The sequence below is a fragment of the Diaporthe amygdali genome (genome assembly GCF_026229845.1).
Source record: "Diaporthe amygdali strain CAA958 chromosome Unknown NODE_36_length_484128_cov_64_979186, whole genome shotgun sequence".
Lineage (NCBI taxonomy): Eukaryota > Fungi > Ascomycota > Sordariomycetes > Diaporthales > Diaporthaceae > Diaporthe > Diaporthe amygdali.
Genome location: NW_026517056.1, coordinates 127,590 through 145,833, shown reverse-complemented (window position 1 = coordinate 145,833; position 18,244 = coordinate 127,590). Strand labels below are relative to the sequence as shown.

Here is an 18,244-nt window from a genome sequence, read left to right as displayed (position 1 = left end):
AGGGAGGACGTCAAGGGCCCCAACCAGGCGCAGTTGGACGGGATTAAGGTGGATCCGGACAAATTCCCGGGGCTCTCCGGCTTGGAAGGGGGACGCGGACGGAAGATGGCGCGTCTCGTTCTCGGTGGGAGGGAGAGTGTGCCCACGGTGAGTGACTGCTAGCCTCTTGCGATGCGAAGTGCCGGAAAGGTCGGCTAAGGCCCCCCGGTGTCTGTATGCGTCTCTCTTCCGTGTCAGGACCGGGAACGGGGTAAGGCGTCCAGAGAAGGCAGGAAGCTATGTATGCTATGCGGCTACGTCCGTCGACGGATAGACGACAAGCACCCAGTCTTTTGCGGTCTGGCCTGGCCTGGCCTAGCTGTCCGTCTTGCCGGATGGCTGGCTCTCTGTCTCATCCACAGGAGTGGGGTCAGCCTAGTGCGCGACGATAGAGCTCATGGTAGAGACTGTATGATGCGGCTTAACAACGAGGACGGGCTTCCAGGGAAACTGAGTTTTCGACCGACGAATGCGGTGAGCGGATGGATGATGGGCTGGCGCGCGTGTGGCACGAGAAAGTGAGAAAGTAATTGCCGTTGGGCGAGGTCAGCCCATCGGAAGAGGGGCAGATCCGCCGTGTAAGTATGTCAGGGTGAGCTGATGAGTATAAATTTTGGGTTTCCCGGGAGAAGGCACGCGGGATTGGAATGTCTGCCCAAGCGCGTGTGTGATGGTCTCGTGCGTTACGTTCGAGTGACGAGAGAGCAAGAAGATTAATTGCTACGCACGCACCGGCTCACTTGACTTGATTACTCCCAGCTTGCACGCTGTTGTTGGAGGAGGACGAGGAGGCCGAGGAACAGAGAAGCTAATAGAGGCCGGCCCTTGTACCAACAGTCAACGCGTTTGATGTTGCTGCTTCTTCTCATTTCCCCTTCGCTAGGCCATGGCACAACAGCAACGGGGACACGGATGCTCGGAAGCTTCCTGTTGCATTCCTCTGTTGAGGGCTGACTCGCAGCCTGCCCGTGGCTGGCTGGAGCTGGCAAGTCAAATTCGCCCTGCTCAGTGAGGAATGTAACCTCTAACCAACCCGATTGCAAGGGGGCCTTTGGTTTCGACGTGCCCCTGCCCAGATGTGATTGAGGCGTCGACGCCATCTCGATGAAAGCGTCGTGTCGTGCAGATGTGAGCTGGCCAGCTGCCGATCATGCCGCAACGCGGTTTGGGCAAATGCACCGAGAGTTTACTACTAGTATTTAGTTGCATTACTAACTATGCTTACTACCTAAGTACTATTAGGTGAGAATACGTCCGCGTAGTGCGTTACAACCAGAAAAGCATCCATCTCTAACTCCGTCTTGAGAGAATCGCAGTGCCGGGCGATGGGTGCAGTTGCCGGTGGAGGACCCAGTCTGGGCCCCATCGGATATAACACCTAGCCCTCCAGATCTGCCGACGTGCCTACAGATATACCCCGGCCGTCTCTAAACGTTTCTGTGTATCTGAATTATATATCTAAGGAAACGCGCATTATATCAATATATATATATAGCTCTGCGGCCCTCAGGCCGTCAGTGTCTAGACGCAATCAGATGGTCACCGAGTACGGCACCACCCTGGGATCAAGACCCTGCCACACAAACGGCATGCCCTGGCTGAGCCCCTGGGCGTCGAACCCCCGCGCGCTGACGCGGTCGCTGAACGCCTCCATGGCGCTCTTGAACGTAGCGGCGGCCGCCGTCGTCTGTGGGTTCATCTTGGCGAGCATGTCGGCGTCATCGAACATGTGAGTGAGGCTGCGGTTCGTGTTCACCAGCAACGGCCGCGCGAATAGCCCCGCGAAGCTGAGCTGCGTGACGACCTGCTCGAACGACGGCAAGAACGCCACCACGTCCGTGTCGCCGCCCTTGGTGTTCGGCACCGGCGAGTAGAGTGCCGGCGGGTGGAAGGGCAGCGTCGACGACACGGACAGCAGCTGGTTGGTGTTGACGGCGTGGTGGGCCGTCGAGGCGAGGTGAGCCACGTGCGTGAGGACGTCGACGACGGTGTCCTTGGTCGCGATGGTCGAGGGGAAGTCGTGTGCCTCAGCCGGCCCGTTGGCCTCTTTCGCCCACGCCTGGAGCTCAGTGTCGGCTTTGACATCCGAGTCGGACTTGTAATATGAGTCCACGAAGGACTTCATGAATGTCCTGGTTGCCGTATAAATTACGGAGGCGTCCTCGTAAAACGGGAAGTGGTTCAACGCAGGGCCGAACTTGGAGTTGAGGAGACCCCTTGTCTCCAGATCCTTAATGAAGTAGTTACTCTGGAAGTCACCACTGCCACTGTTGTATAGCAGAGTGGCATAGTCCTGCGCCGCGGTGCCTGTAAAGCCGAAAACCCTGTCCACCGCACCGCCAGACTCGAACAAGACGCTCAATGCAAGCGGCTGTACAGCAAAAGACTGAAAGGTTACTATGGTCAAAACAGGTCAGTACAAGCACACCCAACCACAGTCTCAAAGGATCATACGTACGGCGATCAAGCAAAGCGTGGATGGGATGCTCCACGCTCAACGCCCTGATGGCAGCAAGCCAGGTGATCTGCAGGACCTGATGGGTGGCAGCAAGATGGTTCCATTGAGCAAACCAAAAGTCGTTGACGTTGTACATGATCTTTGCTAGGAGCCAGTCTTCGTCGCTATCCTCGGGCGTGTAGATGGTACTCTGCCCAACGCCGGTCCGGATGGCCAACGGGAGGAAATTCCCTGAGGTTTTGTCGATGAAAAACAGGGCGTCGCAGGCCGGGGCGTACCGGTCGGTCCGAGGAAGGTTTGCCTGGTTCGAGTGATCCGCATAGAAGAGACGACCTTCTAGCAACAGAGCCCAAAGGGGCGCGCCTGCGACTTTGAGCGTCACCGAGTCGTCTACCCAGAAGGGCATCCCGTCGCGCCCAGGGATGAGCCTCCTGATAGCATAGGGGCTGGTCGACAACCGCTCCATCGAAAAGAGCAGCTCCTGGGTGTAGTTTGTGAGAACGCCCGGGACGGGGCCCTTTGGCAGTGCGTTCAACCACTCGCCATCGTACAACAGCTCATAGTCTTTCACAGTCGTCAAGTTGTTGTACTGATCCGAAAGTTCAGTGAAAGGCCCCGATGGACAAGGCTGGGAATTGATTACATACCTTTCCCGCTGCTTCTCCAGCAGCGGCCGCTGCGGCGTCTTCCGTCACAAGGGCTTGCTCTGCTGCAAGGTCGGCCTGGAGGGACGCCAGGTCTGCCGCGCCTGCTGCGACCCCGAGCTCTCCAGAGGGATAGTACGGCCCGCCAGCCACGGGCGGCCCGTAGGACCATCCAGCTCGCGTGGTGTCGAGCTCTGTTGCTCGCACGGCTGGGTCACTCGAGTCCTGTGGCAGCGTGTACTTGACGATGGTCGACTCGTTCCTCCTAACCTTGTCAACTGCTATCGCGGCGGCACCAGAGGCGCTCTGCACGGCTAGCAGAGCGGCCGCACTCGCCAATGGCTGTGAGAAAATCATGTTTGGACGATGCAGCCAGTGTCTCAAGGGCTGGGCGTGGGAGTGGAAGGGCAGCAGGTCAGCACCGCTGAATCCTTCCTGTGGAGGGGCGGCCGGCGGCGCATGGCGACTTTATGTATGTATCCTTGAAGAGGATTACTGAGGCGCGTTCGTGTGCAACCACCATGAATGTAACCCAAAATGATGTGTTCGTGCGGCTGAGTCTTCGAGATGTGGGTGTTGGGGGCTGATTCTCGCGCTGTTGGTACAGCCGCGCCGTAAGGCGACCAGCTCCTTCGTTGGGTCGGCGGAGTCAGCAGGATCGACATGCTCGCCAGCAGGATTGCCAATTTACTTTTAGCTGCAGCTCATGTCTGACCCACGAACCGTACACGAATTTTCTCTTTTGCTCATGGCTGATGTCACAATTTACCGATTCTCGTCCGCTTCCGTTACGGCCGTGTTACGCAGGAATCAATTTGTGGATATAAGACATATGTTGGCAAGCACATCGAAACCACCAACACAGAACCCGCTATGGTGACGAGGTGAAAGGAGTATCTTCAATTCGGAGAATTTCAATTGCCCCTCGAAGATCATTACCCCATGTCTAGGCTTCAATGATCCTCTAACAGGTTACCCGAGGGAATTGAGGAATTGCCTGGTGAATTGCACGTGGCGCATTACACCGCATTTGGCCTCGACCAACCTTCCACGTGGGTAAAATCCTACACGTGGTTGTCAATGGGTCGAGGATCAAACTGCTTCGCAGCAAATTCTTTGTAGCGATTGGTGTTCTGAGCGCGCCACAACCTGCCTTTCCACAGGAATACGAAAGCAAATAGTAGGACGGTAAGCCCAATAGCCCCAATAGTGTTGAACACATTAGCCATGCCGACGCGTTGTATCCACGGGGTCATTGCGAAGACGAATATAGTGCTGAGAGTATTCCTCGCAAACGTGAGCGCGACCAGGGCGTCACCGATGATCTAGGCATGACTTTGTCAGCGTCTTCTTTTGTAGCATGTGGAGTAGTCTCTGACCTCATTGTAGGCATCAGTCATATATGTCAACGCAATGCTCGAAATTGGGGCGGATCCAAAGTTACACATGCCAAAGGCGAAGGCTACAGCGACCCAAGACTGGCCGCCTTGCAGAGCGTAGCCTGCTTACTTCGTCAGTAAAGGGTGCCACACACGGACGGAAGGAATTGGCACGGCAGTGTCAATATCTGAGAAATGACAGTGTGCTCCGCTTGTAAGGTGATTGGCTCTTGCTGAACTTGCACCTGACTAGCAGGCCGAAGCGTCCTCTGCAAAGGCCAATCTGCCTGGAAAGCAGGCCGCTTAGATGGGTCGGTGCATTCCGGATACAGAATCCAGATTTAAGTAGGAAAGACATACCAAACCAAAAGGCGCCCGCAACCTGGAAAGGGATGAAGGGCACAAAGACCCAAAGACGCATTTCGGGCTCATAGATGCCGTTGTTCCTCTTTGCCAGCCGCAGGATAGTCCAGTCACTCAGAGGACCGCAAATCAGCGAGCCCAGCGTATTGCCAATGAAAGGAGCGAGGTTCATGAGGCCAATTTGGGTCGAGTTGAAATCATAAGGCGGCAGGATCATGTAGGTGCTGAGAGCTGCAGACATGACTGTGGACCATGCCAAGAGCACAGCGTAGACCAGAGACATGTAGGCCACCCCGGGGATGGTGAAGAGTATCTGGAAGGGCTGATATGCATGGCGCGCGAACAGCATGAACGACCCCGGGGTTGTGGTTGCGAGGCTTAGCCTCTGCCAGTATGTCTTGCGAGGTATGGATGGGTCGATCTGGATAGACGTGAGGGGTTCTTCACTCGGCGACAGATTTGACAGGGCTGCTTTCTCGGAGTCCGATGCTGGCTTTTTCTTCTCGGCCTGCGCTTCGGCATCGCTATGCGTGCTGCCCACGTCCGGCGACGGATGAACGCCATGGATAACCGCTGCAGTCCAGTCGAATTTCGATTCCTCAAATCCAAAGATGAACGCAATGAGAACCACTCCGAAGAAAATTGCCATCCACCACCACACCCATCTCCAGCCTTGCGAAGCCGTGACAAACCCGGCAGCAACAGGTGTCAAGCTAGAGCCGAAGTTGCTCGCCCAGATGTAGATCGAGTTCATCAGGCCTCTTTGGTGGACGAAGAAGACGTCGGCAACCGTCATCTGCACCATGGTCTCGGCGAGTGACCCCACCCAGCATTGGAGTGCGTTCACACCCCACCAGTCACCCCCTGTCATGGTCCTGGCAGCCCAGATCATGATGGCCATCTGAGCGGCACTGCTGAGGATATAGATTGGACGCAGGCCGTACTTGAGCGCAAAGGGGATCAGCATGAAACTGCCCAGAGCGAGCGTTGCGCAGCCAATGGCATAGGTGTTGTTCCTGTGCTGATAGTCAGCAAGCAATGCTCCACCGGCATCAAAAAGAGTCATCTATTAAGTGACGTCGAAGTTATCCCCTGGAGTAGCAGCAAAATGCAGGCAGACAGAGTATAGGAAGGACCATGTAGAAGTGAAGGCTGTTAGCACTCACATGAGAACAGCATCAAAGCCTAGCTCGTCCATCATTGGCCCCCAGGTAGGCGTAGTTGCATTGATCTGACCGAAAGCCATCATAGCATAGAAGGTCGCAAGACCAAAGTTGAGGTATTTCCTCCATCTCGGCCACGCCAAGGGGTCATTGGGGTCGCTGGTCGGGCGTGGCTGCAGGATGATCTCGGTCTGAGAAGCATTGCCCGCGCCGGCTCCGAGGAGTTTCTCCAGGCGTACGGTCCCGGGGGGCCATGCCGATTCATCAGTCCAGTCTTGCTCTCTCATGTTGGTGCTGTAGCCCACGAGGTCAGTCGTACTGTTTACGGTGAAAGACAGCGACTGGTGGTCCTACACATCTCTCTTTCCCCCGCAATATAAGCCCACGAGGGCCTACATATTTAAGGGCCCATCTAAGGGCCGATCATGCGTCGTTGCCCATCATATCGTTATCTCTTGCTTGTCACACCCTGTCAGGAGATACAGAGATGGGGGAGAGACATAGGTGCGGCCATGATAGGTGCATGATAACGGTTGCCGGACCGACTTGTCGCATGGTGAGATCATGGATTGTGGTCCAGATTGCAACCTTGCTCTGTACTATGAAGGGTTAGGACTTTGGGCGACCTGGGGGGCAAAAAGGGGGGGTATGTATTGGTTGGTGCGGACCTGTGAAAGAGGCTCAAAGCACGAAGGTTTCCGATACTAGCCGCGGATATCTCCTGACTGGACATGGGACGACAGATTAACAAGTCAACATGGGATTAATTGATAGATGACAAGGGACTAGAGGGGAAGAGGAAGAGAGTCCTGGCGAGTCGGAGTTGGAGCAAATGTTGAACCTTGCTGGGCGGCTTGTGGGCGCGCACAACATGGCCGTCGGAAGACGCACCCATATCCTCGATCTGGACATCCGATCGATTGCCTTTCACGGGCCTACTCCCGCTACTATTCCAACCTCGACGTGTTAGAGGACTGCAGGCAAAAAAGCAGACTACAGCGCCCAGCCCTGTCTGAGCACCATACGCTCATACCCGCGCCAGTCCCACGATGTCTACACCCTAGGGACGGACGGTTAATAGCCCATCGTCTCACCATCGCCCAAGCTCTGATATACCCTCCTCGCCCAGCAGCTGCTTCGGTCATTCTTTTTCTTCCTTAGATAATTTGTTGAAAAAAAGAAAAAGTGACGACTGGCTCTCCTCGTCTTGTATCCTCTCCGCTTCTTGTGATACCGCCTATTTGATGACGCTGCCCCTTATCCGCACTCGTCACATAATGTAGACCCAGAAGTCCACCTCATCCCACCCAAGTACCGACACATCCCTCTCCCATGCTTTAAAGACGGACACTAAGGTTGTTGATCGACCCATAATCTACTTGGACTTTTGCTTCTTTATTTACTTTTTTACACATAATCTCCAGTCTTCTTCTGTGCTTGTGATCTAGGGAAGAGAGCATCTATTTACATCGACATATCTTACGTCCTGGCGGTATAGGGCCCCCTGTGTTAGTCCACATATACATGTGCATGTTGCACACACGGTGCCCCTCCTTTGACACGCCCACATCCGACTGTGCCCTTTGAACAATGGTCCAAGATGGGTTCCTGCTGCTAGTCGGCACCTTCAGATCACCCGAGGTCTACACATTACTATTCAAGCCAGCCAGCCAGCCCGATGGCCAGGCATCCTTGAGCGTGGCCAGGACGTCCCCAGCGGTGGGGGGCCACTCGTGGCTCGCCCTGTCCAAGGACAAGACACGGCTCTACACGACGTGCTGGACGGATCCCCCCTCAGTGGCGTCGTACCGCATCCGCGACGACGCATCAGTCGAGCTGCTAAACCAAAAGCCGGTGCGGGCGCTGAGCGGCTACGTGGCCGTGACTGAGCGGCACCTGTACTCGGCGGGCGGGCCCTCGGGCGAGGTGTTCGCCCTGGCGGCCGACGGGAGCATCGGCGCCCTGGCGCAGGAGGTGTCGTTCCGGCGGGCCGAGGAGCTGGACGACGGCAAGCGCAGCGGCGTCGCGCACGGCAGCTTCGGCGGCCTGCGCCACGGCTCGCACTCGGTCGACCTGTCGCCCGACGGCCGCAGCCTGTACGTCGCCGACATAGGCCACAACTGCATCTGGACGTACTCGGTCGACGAGTCCGCCGCGGAGGGCCGCCCGCCCCTGGCCCTCGGCTCCAAGCACATCTCGCCGCGGACGAACGACGGCCCCCGCCACACTTGGCCGCACCCGAGCGGCCGCGTGCTGTACTGCGTGCAGGAGCACAGCAGCATGGTGGACGCGTTCCGCGTGGCGGACGACGGCGTCTCGCTCGAGCACATGCACGGCTTCGCCATCCTGCCGGAGGGCAAGCGGTGCGAAGACTTCTGGGCCGACGAGGTGCGGCTCAGCAACACGGCCGAGGACGGGGTGAGCCCGAGGTTCCTCTACGCCTCGACCCGCGGCCTGCAGCCCGAGACGAAGGGCTACGTCGCCGCGTATGAGCTCAACGACGACGGCGACATCAACGGCCCCGCGGTCGACATCTTCGAGACGAGGACGAGTGGTGGGCTTGCGAATGCTATCGAGCCCGCGCCTGGGCCGATTTCAGAGACTGGGGAGGAGTTTATAGCTCTGACGGATAGCGAGCAGGGCTTTGTGGTCATTCTTGGGTTTGATGGTAGGAAATTCAGGGAGGTCGCGATGACGAAGCTGGAGCGGGAGAACGGCGAGGTGGCACAAGCCGCGACTGCGGTTTGGCTGTGAGCAGATACACGCATATATGTGTCATGAAGACAGATGAAGCCATGGGCAATGAGTTAGGATCGACTGTGTCCTCCAGAGCAATGTGTAATCAGGAAGGAATCGGGGTGAACTTCTGGAGGACGGAAAGCTTATTATGAATCCTTTTCAGGTACTGTTGGAAGCCTATGTCCAGCAGCGGAGCCAAACGCCGATTGGTCCGACTCAGGGGGTTAGATACGGCTGGTGATAATGCTTACAAGGCGTCGTCTGGGCCGTCGACTCAGTCCGATATCATAAGCCGCGTAGACTTAGACCTGGAATGAGATGAGTACATCACAATGAATCACAATCACTTAAGTAGATCGCAAATTGATACATGCATAGAAGGCTTGCCACGGTGTCTATTGAATGCAAATTGGTATTCGTACAGTGTGCGCATAAAAAGCGGCTTCGCTGTTTGTGGGTTATACTGTATTTCATCACAGAACTAGCCGGCCAGGCTCGTTCTCCAAGACGGTCTTGATCCTCTCGAGGAAAATCTTGGCCCTCTGCTCCTCGGCCTTGGGCACCTTGAGGGAGAAAACATTCACGCCCGTAGAGAGACCCGCCGGCCTGCTGGGTGGGGCAGCTGTCTTGTTGCTGGCCGAACCCCCAAGGAGGATATCATATATGTCCGGCTTGGCTGCGGTGAAGCTCTTCTGCGACAACGATGCCGGTGGTGGAAGCGCAGAGATCTGTGGAAGATAGTGTCCCTTTGAGCCCTGTGGCCCCACGGTGTCCAGGCCCAGCACTTGGTTGAACAGCTCGTCCGCGGACGGCTTGTAATCGGCCGCCAGGGGCAGCTCGTCGTTGGCGACCTCGGTGGCACGCGCGATGAATGTGGATAGTGGCAGGAATGCACCAAGGGTCTCCTGCACCTTGCCCTGTACCTCGATCACCTGCGCCAGCGAGATGGGCAGAGTAACCTGCAAGTCCTCCAGTACAGGTGCAGCTGGCTTGGCCGGCTTCTCCTGTGCGACCTTCTTCTCTACCTTCGCAGCCACCTTGATATTGCTGAGATCCAGGTGTGCCAACTTCTCGAACCGCTCCTCCACCTTGGACGCCGAGTCGGCCTTTGCCTTGCCAACATAGACCAGGACGTCGCCCTTCAGAAGACGGCCCTTGGGTCCGGTCGCAGGAATCTCGTGTACCTTGGACTCGTCGATGCCGTTCTCGTGGAGCAGTTGGATAATTGAGGGGAACAGAGGGTATGTCTGCTTCTGAGCCTTCCCGCTCCCTTTAGCGCCATGTGTGGCAGGCTCTGATGTGGTCCGCTCCTCTTGTGGTACCGGCTCTGATTTAGAGTCTTTCTCTGGTGCCTTGGTGGCGGATGCTTGTTTCGGAGCCTCATCCGCAGGGATCTCCAGCGTGCTGATGTCGTCTCCCTCCTCGGCGATCACGGCAATCCGCGAGCCAACCTGCACACCCTTGGCGCCGTCACCGGTCAGAACCTTCATCATGATACCGTCTTCCTGCGCCTCCACATCCATAGTCGCCTTGTCCGTCTCGATCTCCAGGAGGACGTCACCAGCGGAGAACTTGTCGCCGTCCTTGACTTTCCAAGTTGCGATGTTGCCCTCGGTCATCGTCGGGGAAAGGGCGGGCATTGTGAAGTTTTGGGCGGCTAGGGAGGAAGCCGACGTGCGAAAGCCTGTGTGCGCAAAGAATCATATCAGTATGAGGTTCACCGGCAGTGGTGGTGTGGTCTGGGGGGGGGGGGGGTGCTGGGTGCTGCTGATTACGGACCCCGAGCAGCTGCCTCGTGAGGCAATTTGGACCGCGCCAGCCTGGAGGACAGGCGGCAAGCAGAGGCGAGGGAAGCCATCGTCGGCAACTCTTGTCAGGCGCCCCTCGATGTGAGAGTGCAGGTGAGTTGGCGACGTTTGCAATGGGCGAGGCAGGGTAGGGTGTTGGCGTGCGGCGGGTGCGAAAACGGAGGGGAAGACTGTCGCGGGCAGCGAGAAATAATTTGGCCCTCGAGGTCCCGTTGGGAACCGATCGGTGTCCGGGTCTCCCCAATTGATGAGCTTTTGCCCGACAGGGATCAGGCCAGCTCCAGCTCAAGCTCCGAACCTCTCTTGGCTGTGGTGCAGATCCGCCGGTTTTCGTGCAGGTACCTGGGCCTAAATGCAGAGCACTTCAATATTGAAAATATTTCGTTTTCTCTATCTGACTGCCTCCAATGAGGCTTTTACAGACTTGGCATTCGATATCAGGCAGTGACATTGAACGAGTAACTCGGTTCGCTCACCTACCTAGTCATATACTTCGAGTGGGTACTTCCTCCGTTGCCCGCCCAGAATCATACGCTTGGGAGCTCCAACACCACATCTTAGAGCTACAACTTAGTCTTAGCAATGCCATTCTTAGTATATGGGCATCGTCTGAGAGAATATTGCTGGCAGAGAAGGTCACTCATGAAATCTGTTTGTTCAGCGTCTACATAATCTGCGGGCTGTGCACCAACAAAACGGTATCCACTAACCAGATGTGTAGGGCTGGCGTGCTTCGGATACTATTGTAGCATCTTATGAGTTCAATCCTTCAAGATAGTAATCATTTGTCCAGGTACTCAAGGGGCTGGACTGTTCTGAGGGGCACTTGCATTGCTATGAGCTACTACTACTACAGTAGAATTAACAAATACCTTGAAGTCAACCATGACGGGAGCAACACAGATTTCACTCCCGGAGATCCTCAAAACCTTCAGCATGTAGACTGGTTGAAACTGAATCTACTCGTAGACTTGCTCTGATGGAATTTTGCGGCTCAGAGAAACAAGTGAAATGAAGTATTGATGCACACAGGTACTGGTTCCCGACTTGTTGCGGGCAATTGACCAATCAGTGCAACCCCAACGCCGAAAGCCAAATCCCTGTCGCCGGCCGACGATTTTTGGGTGCTCCGGCGCATTTCAACTTCACATGATTTTGCTCCAACTCTTTCATTTCTCGGCGTTAGCGGCTGGTCTTTCCACTTCTTCGCATAGTACGCAGTGTTGGGAGCTTTAGTTCTCTGACTGATCAATCTCTACAAGCAGAAGGGCATCATCTTGCTATTTCTGAGCAAACACCACCCAACATGGCCTCCTGTTCGAGGGGCTACGGCCTCGGCCGCGATATCCTCCTCCTGCTGCCCCGATCCGCCGGCAGCGCGAACTGTTTCCAACCCTGTGCGACACGGATATACCAAGCGCGCCGAACGATACGATCAATACGCACCTTCGAGACATCAGCCCACCTCCACGCCAAACAGAAACACGCCCCCTCGGGCAACAAGCAGAAACCAGCCCCGAAGAAGCCACCTCCGCCGACCCTCCCATACCAGCCAACAAAAGGAACACCAGCCGCCGCGGCAGCAGCCACGGCAAAACAAAACGCCGTCGCCCTGTCCGTCGCCGAGCGTCTTGCCCAGCGCGGCGCGCCCACGGTGCTGTACGAGGGGCCGTCGCACTTCTGGCTGCGCGCGTCGGGGCTGTCGGCGTCCGTCTTCTGCATGGGCTACGTGGGCGTGCACTACTGGAGCATCATGGTGCACCCGCCCGAGGGCCTGCCGTGGTGGGTGCCGCACGCCTTCGTGCCCATCCTGATGCTCATGGGCTACTTCGGCGGCCACTTCGCCCTGGGCGCCGCCAACATCGTCAGCTCCATCAGGGCCGTGCCGCGCGACTCCCTGCCGCGGTCCTACCTGACCGGCGGGACGGCCAAAAGTCGCTCTAAGGCCGAGGAGAGGTCGCTCGTCGCCCTCAACGCCAGCCCCGTCGCCCTCGAGGTCGCCCTCAGCCAGATGCTGCCGCTGCTGCCGCCCAAGAAGATCGTCGTCGCGCCCGAGGAGGTCGCGCTGCCCTTCAAGATGCAGTCTACGCCTGTGGGCAGGGGAGAAACGGCCGCCGCGCGCGCATCGGGGCGCAGTGGCGGTGTCATGGACAAGATTGCGGCGCCGTTTGAGGCGCTCGGCAGGGCGGTCAAGGGGCCCTTCAGCGGGATCGTGAGGGGCCTGACGCGAGAGGGCTTTGCGAAGATCCAGGTCAAGGGCGACAAGTACAAGATCGACGTTTTGGGCGGGAAGGTGCTGGAGGAGGGCAAGATACTGGATCACCTTGTGGCCTACCGGCCCGATAGAGTCTCGAGTGGGTTTAAGCTATGGTAGACTTGCAGGAAGAACAGCGGTATGAACATTATTACGGCATCGGAATCTATCTTCTGGAATGTTGGTGATACCCTCAACTTGGGCAAGCTGCGCAGGCCGAGCCCGCGTGCTTTGCCAGCCTTGCCTGCTGACGTCTCTCTGTGTGCCAGTCCCTAACTGCTCAGGGCCCATACTTGACTCTCGGCTGAGTCCGAAGCGTCATCGGCGCGCCAGCCGTGCCGGCAGTCCTTTGCTGTGGACCGGCCGCGTCTCTCAAGTAGGCCGCCGGTGGCCAGTTTGTCAGTGGGGTTTTGTGCAGGTCCCATTGGTTCGTCGGATTTTTCTTGACTGTGCATTTCTTGAGCATATTGATCACTGCTTTTTCACGTGTGTCAAGGATTTGCAGCGCTGCTCCGTTTGCTTGCCAAGTCTCGCTATTCCTTGCCTGCGTGATGAGGCTTGTGACGTGAGCTGCATAGGGTTTGTATTGGTCTTTATGGACCAAGTTCAAGTCAACGGGCAGCTTTTTAGCGAGAAGTATCAGGGAATCCATCACAGCGACGTATTTATTCATAATGCCTATGATGTGAGGCCAGTCAACTCCCTGACTGGTCTCGTCCCCACGCTTCGCTGTTCGCCGGATACTGTCAGTCTAGATCGTGACGTTTGTTTTGCAGGGCATACTCGTACTCACCCAACCAGTATCCGTCGTCTACCTTCAGCTGGTACATCTCCACGAAAGCGTCCTTGAAAAATCCCTGGTAATGAGGGTCGGCGTGCCGGTGGTCACCAAAGCTGATGTTACAAATAATCGCATCGACACGCAGGTCTCCCCCATGCACACGTGTGTTGATCATCTTGGTGCGTTCATCTAGACTCGGCGGCTCCTTCGGGCCTCTACCAGTTGCTTGTCCATACATTCTCATCTGTCTGAGCCTCGCGTCCATCCACTGCATGACCGCTGCCCACAGTACACCGTACATCCAGCCAGAATTCGCGCCTGGTTCTTCGAGTGCTTCGATGTCCATGGACAGATGGCTCTGCCCGGCTGGGCTAATGGGGATCAGTCCTTGGAGGTAAGCAAGCGTCTGCTCGACCTGGTCCGCTCTCGACGTCTGGTCATCCAGGTTTTGCCGCATCTTGGCGAGCAGACCCTCCGCATTGTCATCGATCAGATTCAGGAGCGATGCCATCAGCTGTCCTCCTTGTCTGTTGGCATACAGGATCGTGTTGTCGTAGCCGTGTTCCCTGAGGTCGACGACCGCCTCGGGTCCCACACCCGGGTCGAGCGCTCCTGCGACTGCACTTGAGAGGGTGCTTTCGAATTTTTTCTGTGAATAGTTCTGCGCCTCTTCATCGCTGAGGTTTTGTAGAAACAATAGTACATTATTGCGAATGGCGTCCACAAGCGCCTTCCCGTCCTTTCCTCTGCGAATTTTCGATCGACCCAATGTGACCTTGTTGTGCTCGACATCCGTATTGGGCCTTTTTGAAGAAGCCATGGCTCAAGGGTTAAGTATTTTTCTTGCACTGGGTGTTTATAAGTGTTTACAGAGTTGGGGTCAGGAGGAAGGCATTGGGACTACAGACTGCTCCGGGAAGTCGATGGAGCTTTATAGAAGGGAGCCAAACTCATGACTGTGAGAGACTTGTCTCAATCATCCAACTAATTGACAATTCTATGAATCTGCCACTCAGACTGGTCTAGCTTTGTCAATTCTTGGTGTTTGTTCGAGGGCTCAGCTTATGTATCCGTTTCCGGTCATTCCATGTAACAGCGCTCCCGCGCAAGAATTGTTCCACGGGTGCTTCTTTGTTTCTAGACACACACGTGAGCGAATTCTGAAGGGCATTCATGATAAAAAGTAGGTTTCATAGGATGAGGTTGAGCGCGAAGATCAATTACTATTTACTGGCAGGCCGGCTGCCTGTCTAATAAAGCCTACTCTGTAATGTTCGACTAATCAATTACATGACTATACCCATGTCTCCTACAGTATAATAACATGGCGCAGAGAAGGAAGTATAGCGACTTGACTCTTTCATGGAGCCTCTTGGCTGCCTCTTGCCTCTGTACCTCAGACATGAAAATGATATTGTATCAGTGAAGTATACAACAGCACTACCGCGCTACGAAGCCCACTCAAAGAGCTGAATCACACAAAGGACGCAATGAATCTCTCGAGGTTTAATCGTATGTCTTCCCATACTTGGCGTGACTGCCTTTTATTCAGAACCAGATCAATCAATAACATGACCGATTTCATTGTAAGAGCAGTGTTCTCGCATATGGGAGATGTATCAGTTCTAAATGGAAGGCACCACCATGATCTCAGAAATAAGTATCTGCGGGCAATCATACGCGAATCTTCAAGCACTGGTGTCCTGATTCAAGAGCCCTGTGAGCTTTCTGCGCTCATTCAGCAGTTCCCTTGATTTGGCTGAGCGTACATACGTCCTGGAATGATTGGTCTAGGCAATTTCAACCCAAGCCGTTGCTTCGATTACTAGTGATTTCTGTGCAGAGAAACGTGCTTCAACTGAGAGCACTGCGTATTCTAGAGTAATCTGGACTGGCCATTACTTCAAGCCTGTGACATTCAAGTTTCTGCGTCGCTCGCCAAGGATTTACGTCAACTGTCTTCCTGACAGCAGCTGTGAAAGTGAAAATCTCATCAATCACACAAAATGCAGATCCTTAACACTATACTCGGTGGCTTGATGAAACACGCTCAGTTCTTTCCAAACATTATGCCACATTGAACATCTGATCCGTTGCATTAGCCAAGGGCAAGCTCATTCCTGCTGTACAGGAATTGTTGAATTGTTTCTGCAGCAGGATGGTAACGATTGGATGCCTCAAGCCAGCGGTACGACAGGATGAACGCCGGAGAAGTTGTTGGCCACGAGACCCTCCGAGATAGGACCAAGCTCAACTAGATTTTTACCTGAGACGTCCAGGCAACCCACGTGGGGAGGAGTGTCTATCAATAAATTGCTCGTGATGACGATCTTTGGGGCACAAACAGACACGTGATGAAATGGAAAACAAAAGCAAAAAATGTATCACAATGTGCGATAAATATGAAACGAACAATACAATTGGGAGACTCTATGTAGACTTGCTGCTTTACTCCTCACATTGGTGGGTAAAACATCAAATTGAGGATCTTCCCAATCTGAGCTCTAGTGTGACTTCTTTCCACCACTCGGGATATCTCTATACTTCGCAGCTCAAGACACTGTCAAACTTTACTGGGGCCGGATTCACACTTTACCGAGATCTGAGAGCCTCATATAAGAACACCTTAATGATTTTGCTTTGAGTTTGACCCGATAGCTGTCAGGTTGGTATGCTGATCGTTTCCACTTCCAAGACCTGGACTATCAGTTGAACAATGACTGGTAGCACACGTAATTCTGTCGTATTATTTAAATTAATGTGATGTTAATGAGCATCATCGTTGATCAAAGATCTGTCTCGGAAGCCTGCGAGCAATCCTGCCGCATAAGTCGGAGGAAAGACTCTACCAGCAAGGTAGAACGCGCCCATGTTGCTAGAAATGATACAAAACTCCATGCCCGCCTCATCTGTCAATTTGCCTTGGAAGTAAGTCACGTCTACATTTCAATATTGGGAGCAAACATCTTAGTTGTGTATAGGATTATACACCCAGTACCAAGACAATCCACGTCACTAAGTCTTTCGTGGACAACACTGGTCCTTTGGAGGTCGGAAGCCTGGGTTGGATGTGGAGCCGTGACAACTTGTGGCCGATGAAAGGTTCCCTCATCATCGTCGGCGAAAGGGACGTCTGGACACGTAGTCCCACGAGGAATAGACTCATACATCATAGCCTGTAGCCCTGAGTGTGGTGATCATGTCTACAACATCTTGTACTGCAGTCTGCAATATTCAACATGATACTTATGCGATAAGTTTAAAGTTTCTCCCATAAGATATAGGCACGCGTGAATATCTTCGTGCCATTGCCGCCCCCCAAGAATATCGACTGCTTTATCCGAACCATTTATTTCTGGCTCTCGTGTAGACTCCGATAATGAAGGCCTATGAACGTAGGTTCTAGCCCCATGATACAATACCAAGACTTCCACCGTACGAACCATATCCTCTGTCACTGTTCTGTCAACGCAACCGGGCAACGTCACCATCCCGCTTGATATCATCTGATGGAATCATTGGCCTGCCGGGCTACAGCGGCTACGGCCAAAAAGACGGAAGCGATATGTGGGAGCCACAGGTATATATGCGCGGGAGCCAGATCTGATCGAGATCCCACCCCTCTCCAACCAGACAACAAGACGGCCAGCTGGCGTGCCTGACCAGTTGCCGGTTGGTGATTGGAGCCCGCGCGGGCACGTCCCGAGCCTGTTGATGCGGAACCCAGACTGCAAAGCCGGCAGCAATGCTTCGTTGGTATTCCATTCACTTCGATACCATCCGCGCGGGAATGTCTCCTGTCCGTCCCGATGAATGGTTCAGGGTGGTGCCTTGTCTAGAGCGGTCCCTGAAGATCGAAAATGCGAGGGAGCATAATGAGCAGCGGGCCTTCTGCGCTCAAGCATCAGACCATCGCTGACTTGACTGTACCACGAAGCCCTATCGGAACTGTCATCGACGATGTTCAGATATGAAGTGGTCCGTACGGCATCTCCGCTGTTGTGAGTCACACTCCAAGCATGTGGAGAGGGTCGTTCGCAAGAAAAGCAGGGAGGAGCCCTCGGGAGTCTCCAAACCACCATGCCTGGCAGGTTTGGTAGGACAGCATTGTAGCACGATGGCCTCAGGATCCTTCGACTCCCGGGGCAGCACGGAGGGGCAGAGGGGCAAGAGGTGTCCACACACTCGTTCGGAACCCCTCCTTTTTGCCCTACACAACCACAACCCACAGCCACGCCACGGTCGAAACCCAACCCAGCGGCATCCCGAACCCACCTCGGTGTGAGGGCGCCATCGATGACCTCACACCCTCCACAATTTCCCTCCTGCCAGAGCAATCGGATGTTCCTCGGGGCGGTAAGTCAGCCTCACAAAATTGGCGTGGCTATTGATAGCTCTGGAAATTTTCTGGGCTTCGAGTGGGACCGCAGCGAACATTCCCTCGGCACTTGCCAGTGCATGGCGCAACCAGGGCAAAGAGTCTGGGGAAAGCTGTCACCATGCATGCACGCATGCAGCAGCAGCAGCAGCAGCGAGCAGCAGCGGTCAGACATAGGGACAGGTTTGGAAGGGGGATAAGACGGTGCAAAGGACAGGCAAGGGAAAGAATTAGAAAA

The 18,244-nt window shown here is 55.0% G+C and overlaps 6 protein-coding genes across 6 annotated transcripts; 2 read left to right on the top strand and 4 right to left on the bottom strand.

The window, feature by feature from the left end:
* Window positions 1-1,570: 1,570 nt before the first annotated feature.
* J7T55_015036 (manganese lipoxygenase) lies at window positions 1,571-3,498 on the bottom strand (the record flags this gene model as incomplete). The annotated part of the gene is made up of 3 exons (XM_053133291.1): window positions 1,571-2,436; window positions 2,498-3,086; window positions 3,145-3,498. The coding sequence occupies 3 exons, from the start codon at window positions 3,496-3,498 to the stop codon at window positions 1,571-1,573; spliced, it is 1,809 nt and encodes a 602-aa protein (XP_052988765.1).
* A 707-nt stretch (window positions 3,499-4,205) lies between these two features.
* On the bottom strand, window positions 4,206-6,333 carry J7T55_015035 (uncharacterized protein; the record flags this gene model as incomplete). The annotated part of the gene is made up of 4 exons (XM_053133289.1): window positions 4,206-4,466; window positions 4,521-4,642; window positions 4,881-5,899; window positions 6,050-6,333. The coding sequence occupies 4 exons, from the start codon at window positions 6,331-6,333 to the stop codon at window positions 4,206-4,208; spliced, it is 1,686 nt and encodes a 561-aa protein (XP_052988764.1).
* Window positions 6,334-7,636: 1,303 nt separating this feature from the next.
* On the top strand, window positions 7,637-8,800 carry J7T55_015034 (muconate cycloisomerase 1; the record flags this gene model as incomplete). Its single annotated transcript, XM_053133288.1, has 1 exon — window positions 7,637-8,800. The coding sequence occupies one exon, from the start codon at window positions 7,637-7,639 to the stop codon at window positions 8,798-8,800; it is 1,164 nt and encodes a 387-aa protein (XP_052988763.1).
* Window positions 8,801-9,258: 458 nt separating this feature from the next.
* On the bottom strand, window positions 9,259-10,425 carry J7T55_015033 (pyruvate dehydrogenase protein x component; the record flags this gene model as incomplete). The annotated part of the gene is made up of 1 exon (XM_053133287.1): window positions 9,259-10,425. One exon carries the CDS (start codon window positions 10,423-10,425, stop codon window positions 9,259-9,261), a length of 1,167 nt encoding a protein of 388 aa, XP_052988762.1.
* Window positions 10,426-11,899: 1,474 nt separating this feature from the next.
* J7T55_015032 (uncharacterized protein) lies at window positions 11,900-12,967 on the top strand (the record flags this gene model as incomplete). Its single annotated transcript, XM_053133286.1, has 1 exon — window positions 11,900-12,967. The coding sequence occupies one exon, from the start codon at window positions 11,900-11,902 to the stop codon at window positions 12,965-12,967; it is 1,068 nt and encodes a 355-aa protein (XP_052988761.1).
* Window positions 12,968-13,127: 160 nt separating this feature from the next.
* On the bottom strand, window positions 13,128-14,448 carry J7T55_015031 (uncharacterized protein; the record flags this gene model as incomplete). Its single annotated transcript, XM_053133285.1, has 2 exons — window positions 13,128-13,576; window positions 13,641-14,448. 2 exons carry the CDS (start codon window positions 14,446-14,448, stop codon window positions 13,128-13,130), a joined length of 1,257 nt encoding a protein of 418 aa, XP_052988760.1.
* Window positions 14,449-18,244: the final 3,796 nt, after the last annotated feature.